This window comes from Panonychus citri, unplaced genomic scaffold (assembly GCF_014898815.1).
Source record: "Panonychus citri isolate SS breed McGregor unplaced genomic scaffold, ASM1489881v1 Contig00063, whole genome shotgun sequence".
Taxonomy (NCBI): domain Eukaryota; kingdom Metazoa; phylum Arthropoda; class Arachnida; order Trombidiformes; family Tetranychidae; genus Panonychus; species Panonychus citri.
This window is the reverse complement of record NW_026515468.1, coordinates 1,319,984-1,331,889: the sequence shown is the minus strand read 5'-3', so window position 1 is coordinate 1,331,889 and position 11,906 is coordinate 1,319,984. Positions and strand designations below refer to the sequence as shown.

The following is an 11,906-nucleotide window of genomic DNA, read 5'->3' as shown; positions in this document are numbered from 1 at the left end:
AATATTGGAGCGATCAACAATTTACAAAGATAATCAAATTTTGTCACTTTTGTTTGGTGAAAATTTTGTTATCACAATAACGACAATTAAATTGATGACAATCAGAATCAACAAATCATGTTAATCATCAAGGAAAGTTCAATATCATTTAAACCGAGCGTTAAATTGTTAATCATCCAAGGCTACATGGTTACAATTTAGCTTCACAATTAAGACGATTGCGTGATTAGTATTCTTACTTTCAATAAATTGTCGTAATCATGAAAAGTTTCAACTGAATTGTAATCAAAGTGCCAACGTATTAATAACATGAATCAAGTCGGAAAAGTAATAAAATTAAAAATAATTATCACAAACAATAATTATCATGATAATAAAGATTAACAAAAACAACACCAAGAAACAAGTTGATAATTAAATTGTTAATAACAATTTAATTAGTTACTAATTTAATTCATTTCAATGTTACAAAATTGTCATCAAACTTATCAATGTGATTAGATGATGATTAAAGTTATTATTACATTTTTATGATTCCTGATCATGTCTAGGGTTTTAATCATCTTCTTAATTATAGTTAAGCAGCTGATTAGTTAATTGTGTCCAAAGGGTTTTAATTATCTCAAGGGTTAAGCCTGAATCATGGTCGACATTTAATTGATATAATTATTATTACCTCGTACCGATATCAGGTCACTTTTTAAATGGCATCAAAATTTATTAATTATCTTAATTACGATTTACTGATCATTGGAATTAAGAAAAGTTTTTAACAGCAATTAAGTTAATCTTGAATAATTATGTTAATTTTATCCAATCATAAGTAAAGTTAATTGATTTAATCCTTGAGTTTGTATTGATTAACTTGATCAATAACATTAAGTTGATTTATTTTAATTGTTTGTAAATTGTTGCTCCTGTTTCCTGTGATTATCATTTACTAAAACAATGAGACTAATCAATCAGAGTATATTTAATCAATAATATACAATTAGTTAACTTATTGATTAGTTAAATTCAGTTGCCTGGTCACACCCTTTTAATCATGATGATTAAGATTAAGATTATGATTGTTGTTATTGTTTATTTGGTGTTTAGTTAATGACAAAAATAAAAAGTGTTACTTGATTATTAGATCAACAGTAAATTAATTCAGTTGAATTGATTTTTTTGTTATTCACCAACAATTTAGGTGAGGTTAGTTAGTTTACTTAATTACCTGCAATTTGTATCGACCCAATCGTATTGATTAATTTAAATTAACCTTTATGAAGATGAGAGTGATTAACTTTAACTATTAATACTTGTATCTGTTATGTGCCAATTTGATCAACACAGCAATTAGTTTACACTTTATTCAACAATCATCAATCAATTAACTATTCAATCAAATTTAATTCACTGATTAAAGGTACAAACAGATAATTGATTTTACAGTTAACAATAATGATAATAATAATAATAAACTGTCAATAATATTGCAAATAAATTGTTAATATAATTCAAGAAAAACAAGAAATACAATTTAAAACAAAATCGTAACAATTAACATAATTGATTGATGATTTCATGATTTTTTAAACTAATTATTAAATCAGTCAATTGGTAGATCAAGTCTATCAAGATGAAAGCTAAATAATAAAAACAACAACAACAACAATCAATAAATGGTCATGATTCAGTTAATTGTTGTGGATTGGAATTGTCTTTCACCAATTTCAATCAAGGTGATTAGAATCGTTGATTACTCTGGTTAATTGTGTTGGACAAAATTAAACGATAACTTGACCTAACATATAATTAGTGTTAGATTGCTAACTGAGTGTTTATTGAGGTGGACCAAAGGTAAATTAATGATATATTATTAGACTCTCATTATGTTGATATTATTGTTATAAGAAGTTGATTAATATACTTTAAATCATTGATTATTATTATGATTAACTAACTTTCCCTTGATTGTTACCTCCTATTTTGCACCAAAATCTATGATTATATTAAGATTACCTGATGGGTACAATGAATTTTTAATATTAATCGTTAGTAAACTGACCTATGTCCTTTTCTTGATTGTTATTCAAAATCAACTTGCCCTCAGGCAATTTTTACCCTAAGGCAACCTCAATGTTATTATTATATTAACATTGTTTTAGATTATAACTTTTCTTGTTGTTAATCATGTCCATTAACCCTGCCCAGTTAATGAAGTTGATTAAAAGTTATTATCAAAAATCATTATAATTATTAACTGATAATAATCATGATAATATTCATGATGATTAACTCTTGATTAAGTTAATCTAGTTCCATGTAGTTGATTGGGGAAAAAAATTCTCATTCTTAATCATGTTAAGTCTGAACTTTTTGTTTTCTTGATTGTTTGTTGGTTAATTTTTTTACTTTATTATTATCGTGTTTGATTAACCTAATTAATGACAAGACAATCAGATTAATAATTAACTTTACTTTGTAATCAGAGCATCAATTTAATTTTCAATGTTACTTTTGTGAGTAATTAACGGCGATTTGATTACAATTAACTTTTTTTTTCCTTTCAGACTAATTACCAAGTTGCTCAATCAGTTTCCTATGATGATGAGGATGAGGATGTCTCAATGATTTTCAATTGTTAATACAATCAGATTAATCATCATCATCATCAGTTGATTGTTTGATTTACCTTAATCTGTGAACCAGAAAATTAAATTGTAAAATTAGTTGATTAACAATCACAATTAGACAAAGATTTTTGTAAACCTTTTTGTTTGTCTACTATTTTTCTCAACCTTAATCAACTTTACTCTGAATTTAAATCAAATCATTTCCTGGATTAGATAATTAAACTTAAATTATCGTATCCTAATCACAGACAATTAACAATAAACTATCAGCAAATATGATCACATGGAAAACAGTAACCATCAAATCAACCATTTATCTTAATTGGGATTAAATTAAATTGCCAAATCTGATGATTACACTGATAATTTAATTACAAGTTGTCAAATTATTGAAACAATTTGTATGTAACTTGATTAACTTTTTAAATTGTTCATTTTGTTTTCCTTAATGTTGACAACTTGTTTTTTTACTCGTGTTGATTAACGAGGTTGTGTTTTTGTGTCATTAACTAATTGTGATTGAAATTGATTACAATTTAAGTAAATTGAACTATTTGTTTATTAATTTATCTTATAAATAATCATGTTTATTATATCAGGTATTTTATAATCAATTAAGATTAGAGATGAAATCATTTCATCATATGGACACCCTTAAGTAAGTAAATGACTTAATTAATATATAATTATGACGATGCGAAGGTAAGATTGTACAATTAATTGTTAGCAATTAGTTAATTGGTGAGTAAGATTATGTTTGGTGATACAGAGCAAAATCGCTTACAATTAACATTTTGTTTTGCAAATTGGTTGAGATTCAAAAGTTGATTGGGTTTTTAATTTGATCCAAATTTCCAAGCGATTGGATTAACGAATTAACGAAAGTTAATCACCATGATTGGGATTTAATTCTTAATTGTTGATGATAACTTTATTTCGCCATCATTTATCATCATCTTCATCATCTTCGTCTTCATTATCTTCTTCTCCTTCTGATTTCATTTCACTTGAATTTTCTCGCCTCAATGTGATCTCATGTTCTCGAGCTTTCGCCCGAAGTACAGCGATGCTTGAGGAGCGAAAATTTTCCGTTGGAATTTTGTCTGATTCCAATTTTTCAGGAAATTCTTTTGCTGTAACAAGGCACAAAGGTGAAGATCCATTTGCTGATTTTATCGTTGTTTTGGTTATCGATAATTTATCATGATCCTTGGTGGATTTACTTTTGTTGGGATTATCCTTGTTACTTGTTGATTCATTACTGTTTCCATTTGAATTGTTAACACTATTTGGTCTTGATGATGAGGGTGAAGATGAGGATGAGTTTGTTGAATGGTTGATCGGTGGTGGTTGTGGTGATAGTTTACCTGGTGAACCGGTAACTGAGATTGTGGGTGATGTTGAGGGAGGTAGATGAGATTGAGAGTGTTGGTGATGAGGTGATGAAGATGATGTGTTTGTTGATGTTAAATTTGTTGGTGGTTGATGTTGTTGTTGTTGTTGTTGATGATGAGGTGAACCATGATGAGGATGATGAGATGAATGTGGTGATGATGAATGATGATGATGTGCTGCTGCGGCTGCTTGTAGATCCTTAAATGATGATGGGTAACCATGTAGACTCGGGTGTTGATTACCATAAAGTGATGATAAGGTGGCTAATAGATTTTGAAATGAAGCCGGATTATTAGCACCGGCTAGATGAGAGTTGGCTAGTAATGAATTGAAACTGGAAGCTGCTAACCGACTGTTTATCAATGATTGATAGGTTCCAGCGGCTGCGGCTGCTGCTGCTGCAGCTGAAGGGAAACCAGCGAATCCAGGTAATCCATTTGGTGAACTGGCTAAGGTCAAAGGGATTGAAGGGTAAGGTGATGAGCCTTTGGTATCTGGATGAAGATGATTAATGAAATTGGTTAAAAATGGATTTGGCATATTGTCATTGGACATATTGCCTAAACTGCCCACACCTCCGCCGCCACCGGAACCTGAATTAGGATGATGGTGATGATGATGATTAGACGTTAATCCATTTGGTAGTGATGATGAGGATGAGACTCCATTAGAACCAGATGAAGTTCCGGTTGATTGAGATAAATTGACTCGACTTGGTAAAAGAGTCGGTGGATTAGCGGATGACCCATGGTAAAGGCCAATATTATTATAGACTGGACCTGAGTTCGGACTTAATCCTGATCCATTTGGTGACTTATCCTGTTTTCTAAATTTGGCTCGACGATTTTGAAACCAAACCTAATTTCAAGTTAATCCAATAAAGAAACACAATTAGATTGACAACAATCAAAAAGTCATAATTGTTCAAGTATGAGAGTCAAGATAATCCTTTGTCTCAAGATTAACTCGATTATAAAATGTATCCAAATCAATGGATTAACTTTTATGGATTAGAGAAAATCTTGAGACAAAAACATGAGATTTCAACAGATTTAGAAGGTGTTTGAATGCCCTTAATCCTAATCTAATCTCTCTGATTGATCGAAACCTTTTGTATCAATTGAAATCTAATTAAACTTAATCAACCTATTGATCGGATTAAAAATCAATAAAACAATTAGCAAACTAATCAAATCAAAGGTGCAAACAATTAACTATTATGAACACGTACAGAAAATTAAACATTTTCCTCACTTTTAATTAATTTGAGCAAAAAACCTTCAGCACAAAAAAACTAATTACAATCGCGAACTAAATTAATTTAGACAATTATGTTAACAATAACAGCGGATCTTGAACAATCAGCCAAGTTAATAACAACAACAATTAACTTTGTACAGAAAAATAAACTGTAAACAATTAAAAATTAAACAAGAAACTATAACTCAATAAAAGGGTACAAAGGATAATTAACTAATTGTTAACACTAATCAATGTTAAATATACATTCAAATCCAAGGTTATATCTAAATGGGTTTTCTTGTTGTACTGAACGTTCAATGTTTCAACAATTAACTTAAATTGTTGATTCGTTGATATTATAGGAGGAAAAGGCGAAGATGATAATTTAAAGTGTCACAATTTACGAGAATGTAAATTGATTGTAATCAAGTTAATTCGCAATTACCTGAACTCTCGCCTCAGTTAAGTTAATTTTCGCTGCGAGTTCTTCCCTGGTAAACACATCAGGGTAATGAGATTTTCCAAATGATTTTTCAAGTTCTTCTAATTGGAATGAAGTAAATGTTGTCCTATACCGACGTTGTTTTCGTTTAGGAAAATATCCATTAGAACAATTAATTAATTCAGTTGTATCTTCCATTCTGTCCATGTTATCATCATAATCATCGTCGTTCAGTTTATCATTATCATTATTCATTGATTCACTTCCTTGTCCGTGGTCACTTCGAGAATCACAATTTTCTTGTAACAATGATTGTCGATGATGATTATTAGCAATATGGTTACTTAAATTATCAGTGTTAATTGTTGTAATAATTAATTTATCCGAATCAGTTGAACTATTGTGATTATTGTTACGATTAAGATGATTGTTATTGGTTAAGATGTAATGATGATTTGGACTCGGTTCTTGTTCATCATCTGAATCAGTTGAATTGTTGTGATGATTGTTGATTTTTAAATCATCATTTGATGAAATTGATGATGATGATTTAGTCGTAATTAACTTAGTACCATTGTCTTTAGCACCTTCATTTAAAACAAGATGAGCAATTGTAAAATCACGAGAACGAGTTGATTTATTGATTGTTAGGTGAGATGAGTGATTGTTGAACAAATGATGAGGATGAGAGACAACGGAAAGTGGATGATGATGATTATGATGATTAAGATTAAGATGGTGGCTCGTTAAATCACAATTAGGACTTGATGGTGAATACCTGTAACCAGGCATTTTGTTATCAAATTCAATGGGCAATGAGTAAATTGTACTACCCTTTGCAAGGGTAATTGGAGTGATTTGAGTAACCGCCGTAATGTTAACAATTATTACAACACGAAACAATTAAAACAAATGTAAAGGTGATTTGTTGTCATATCAATTGGATCACAATTTATTCAGATGATTGACCATTAATCAGATTTCATTTAAAGTTAAGGTCAAGATTATTTGGTTAAAACTAATCATGAATTAAAAGGTAAACATAAACACATTGACGTTCATTGTATCAACATTAATAACAAACTGGACTCTCACTCAGGTAAGATGATGTTCATCATCATTATCATCATTATCATCAGTTTACTATGAAGATAAAGACGCTCCCAGGTGAGTAAACCAGGTAACTAATTTAATCTCCTCCTCATCATCTCTCTCTCTCTCTCTCTCTCTCTTTCTACCTTTATCTTCCCTCCCTATTAGTGTTTCTCTCTCTCTCTCATTCTCTTTCTATCATTTAATCTTCTCTCTCTCATCATCTTCTTCTTTTGCCTCATCATCATTTCGATATTATTATGATTCTTTTAAATACTATTAGTGAGAACAATTAAATTAACTAATTATTTTTTTCTTCTGCCATTCGAACTTTTTTTCCTCTTTCTTTTTCTCTTTCTTCTTTCAAGGTGGAGTTAAGACTTTGTTATTCTTGTGGGTGGTGATAACTCTCTCTCTCTCTCTCTCTCTTGACTCCACCTTAATTTTAAGGTGGCAAATTGTTCATTTAATCAACTAAATTGTAAATAATTTATCAAATCAGTGAACAATCAATTGAGTTTTACACTTTTTTTCCCTTTCCTTAATCATTTCATTAAATTAACTTGAGTAACAAATCAATCAAAATTAAAAGAGAAAAAAAATCAATTTAATTTCATCATAATAATTAATCATTGCCTCAAGAGGAATAAGTTAATTGTTATTGAAATAATCAGAAGAAACAAAAAGAGAAGGAGAAACTTTTTAATTGCAATTAACTTTTCTCATTTCACAATCAATTCTAATTGTTTCTTTCACAGATATAATTGAGACTCTTAATTATTAATCATAATGATGAGCATTGTATCAATTTCACTAAATTCATGGTTATAAATATCATGATAATATTGAAACAATTGAATACTGATTACATCTCAATCGAAACTAATATTAAATTGTAATCATATTGTTATCAAAACTAAATTGTTTCCAATAATGATGATAGAACCTTAATCACGATAGTTGATTGAGAAATAAAGAAGCATAAAGTGTATCATCATCATCATCGCAATAATGATAATCATCTTAATCATCTTGACTATCAAGTAGTGGACACAATCAACGTGGAGGGTCAACAAACACAATCAACTCAACTATTAACAATTTAAGTCCATTGTTAAACTAAAAAGCCTCAAAAAGTGACCATTAATTTAAACTCAACTGTATTTTGTTATTTATATTTAACACTCATTATTATCATCATTATCTTCCTGTTCATCATAATTATCATCATCTCTCTCTCTCTCTCTCTCTCTCTCTCTCTCACACAGGTAAACAAGGCAAGAAGAAGATGAAATTATAATCAAGGTAATCAACTCAATGATTGGAATCGATAAGAATCAATTACAATGTGGTTACCATTTAAAATGATACCTTGTCAAAAGTGAATCAAATGAAAAGGTAACTTTTTTTTTCTTTCACAGAAAAGCGGGAAAATTAAATGAATACTTATTAGTGATAATGATAAAGTAACAGACTCATTGAGTTTATAACAAACTTATTACTTGACCATAATCATTGACCTCACAGGTAAGTTAATAGTAATAACTAAATAAACAGGGCTGATCACATAGAGATAAATTGACCAGGTAAGGATAATAATGATATCATTGACTTGATCATATCTCCAACTATTAACAGCTCCCTCCAACTCTCTCTCACTCTATGGATGATCTCTCTCTCTCTCTCTCTCTATAATATTTGATTGCTACTGTTAACTCCCCTTTCTCATCATCAATTTAGTACCTTGTTTGTTGATATTATTGTTACTAGTTAATCATTTATTTCACCATTTTTTTTCACGATTCTCACCTTCCCTCCCACTCTCTTGAGCAACTTACCTTTACCTTTCCCTCCCCACATTACCTGTCAAGAAGTAAATCTTTTCACTCTCTTGACAATCTCATTGGAAATCAATTGAATAGAAACTTATTATTATCATCATTTGATATCAATCAGATGAGATTATATTAACTCCTCCTTTAATCTTAACCAACAAACTCTCCCCTCGTCCCCTTCTTCCTCCTCCACCTTTATCATCATCATCATCATTATCATCATTATCATCCATCCATTATTATTATATATTGATACATCATCTGATTACCTGTCAATAGTTATCATCAACTGATTGTGTGTGGTTTATATCCTATACCATGATAATGATGAAACTGAGATTGCTTCATGTGGGAAAAAGGGATAAACTCAATGGTGGGAGGTATCTTGATATAATCTTGTTGATAATTTACTCAATTAAAGGTTAGTATCATTGCTTTGTATCATTTGAGCACATTGATTGTCAACCACAAGGTAACACACACAAAAAAAGTTGAAATTTCTGATCAAATGAAAGCCTGTAATCAATAAGATATGAAATTATCATGATAATCATTTTGAGGAGCAGAAAAAAAAAACCAAAATCAGTTTCCTAATATTGGATAACAATTACTGACCATTGTTGACCAATGACACTTGATTGTATTTATTATTTATTATCATTAGACAATCAGTACAACCTTTTCATTGACAATTAGTTAACACACTCACTCACTCACTCACACAATTGCCATGATTATCATGATAATAATCAATTGAGATGAATGATAATTGGTATTACAATATCATAATGATGATATTATCTTCCTGGTTCATGGTAATTATTAATCAACTAAATTATTATCATGTTAATAGATATCAAACTTTTGATTATTGGTTATCGATATGTAATAATAATAACAGTGAATATTATTGTTACAATAATTTATTTTCACCATTAATTAAATTTCTCGATTAAGTTAATTGGTTTTTGATTAGATGAGAGAGTAATCTAATTTACGATCTCTCTGTCTTCGTGGACTGAATAACTAATTGATTAGTTAATTATTGTCTAGGAATTAGAATAGTTAATTGTTGGATAAGAAATGAAGAATTCAAAGAAGAGAGAAAAAGATGAAAAAAAAATTATTCTTAATGAAAAGAGATTATTATTTTATCATGATTATCATGATAATTTGAATTACCTGACATGATAATTACTAAATTGGTGGATTAATTTTGTTATTAACTGCCAACTGGACCAATTAACTTTATTAATAACTGATTAATTGAAATAATCAGTTGACTGGATACAATGTTTTCCTTTATAATTAATGTAATATTATCATAATTTTTACACAACATGAAATTGAAAGTAAGATACAAACCGATTACTGTTAATAAAGTTAATCAATTAATGATAATTGCAATTAGTTTCCTTTTGTTTTGTACAAATCACGAACACGATAATTAATTTGGAGGTAAATTCAACTTGAGAATCGAGAACAGAAAATTAAATTTTCGTATGAAAAGTTTTCTAGTTTACAATCAATTTTGTCTCTTGCTCTCTTATCTTCATGATAATAATGAGTTTTACCTTCAGATGATATTATCTTGTCACATCTTGACAATTAGTACCATCAACGGTATTAATAAGTTGATGCCCACTTCCGGTAAACAGGGTGGATATTATAAAGATATTGAAACAAAAAATTGCTTCTATTATATTGTTACAATTAATATTTACGTAGAGACGAAATAACCTTGATAGAGAAACAGAAACTAAAGGTAACTATTATTAACAGAATTGACTTATTATTATCTATTATTATGTTGATTTTTGGCCTCATGTTGATCTAATTATGATAATGATACAGGACACCGGAGGAGAGAGAGAGAGAAGAGATGATAAGAGACTCGAAAGGTCAGCCTTAGGGTACTTCTAGTGGGCTAACATTTTGTGGGTCATCAATAGCATAATTGGTTGTAATTAATGGTCAGATCATATTGACAATATTTACCTGGAGAAGTCAAAATCTCTCTCTCTCTCTCTCTCTCTCTTGTATCCGATATGAGAAAAACAATGGAAATGAAGATGCAGATGAAGATCGAGGATAAGGATGAAGAGACTGATAATTATCATCTTGATGATAAGCATCATGTTCATCACCATTTGAATGTAATTACACCTTTTACCTGTTTGGGTTTGTCTTTATTTCAATTGTTTATTTGTTTGTTTTCTTATAATTGTTCATCAATGTTCACAAACACGTTGGCACGATCATCATCATCATCATCTTCATCTTCATCCTAATGTGTTAATGTGCTTAATATTGTTGATTCAACGATAATACTATCAAACAATAAAATCGACAACAATTAAGTTACATTATTATTAAATGAGCTTAAATCATTTGTTACCATTTAGCTTATCAACCTGTTTTTTTTATAATTGTAATAACTCAATCATTACAATCAATTACTACAATTAGCAATCAACAATTGAATCAAACAAGCAAATAATAATCATCATGATGAACATATAATGGATGCTAATGATGATGATTAAGACTGATTATAATAAAATTAATCATTCATATTATGAGGCCAATCCAGTGATTGTTATGTAACAAACTGATTAAGGAAGTTTAAATGTTTTCAGAACTGAATTGAATTAAATTGTCAAATAAACAATAACAATTAAGATCCATCAAATTGTTCATCCCTATTATTAGCAGAGCATCTAATTGAATCTGAGAAAAGTAATTTAATGAAAATGATTAAATTTCAAAGAATCAATTGTTTGGTGAACTAACCAGAAGAATGGAAATGAATTCAGTTTCATCTGAGTTTTATTTTTTCTTCACCGATTCAGATTCTGGTCTCAATTCAGATTCTGAGCATTATAATGAACCATGTTCGTTATATAGTTTATTATAGTTCAAACTAATTCAGACTGTTGATTGTTTCCAATTACATCATCTTAATCATCACGAGTTTGTTATTCAAATATGAAGCTCAATTAAATCGCCAGGTATCATCATCATCATAATCATCATTTAGTATCATGATTAAAGTTAAATTTTCCATTGAAATTGACCTTCAATTGAATCAACTCTCTATAAATATATTAATCATTGTGAACAATTAACAATATAATAATAATACACCAGCAAAAATTAACAAAATAGATTAGCTAATTGCGTGATTAGCTAAATCAAATTTACCTTAAACTTATTAAGAGTAAACTTCAAGTGAAACTTTATCAGAACTTATCAAATTCTGAAAACAGTTCAAAGATC

The 11,906-nt window shown here is 29.3% G+C and overlaps 1 protein-coding gene across 1 annotated transcript; it reads right to left on the bottom strand.

Moving 5' to 3' along the window:
- Positions 1-3,151: 3,151 nt before the first annotated feature.
- LOC128386004 (homeobox protein 2-like) lies at positions 3,152-6,817 on the bottom strand. The gene is made up of 2 exons (XM_053344955.1): positions 5,704-6,817; positions 3,152-4,874 (listed from the first exon to the last, which is right to left on the bottom strand). Exons 1-2 carry the CDS (start codon positions 6,490-6,492, stop codon positions 3,564-3,566), a joined length of 2,100 nt encoding a protein of 699 aa, XP_053200930.1. The 5' UTR covers positions 6,493-6,817; the 3' UTR covers positions 3,152-3,563.
- Positions 6,818-11,906: the final 5,089 nt, after the last annotated feature.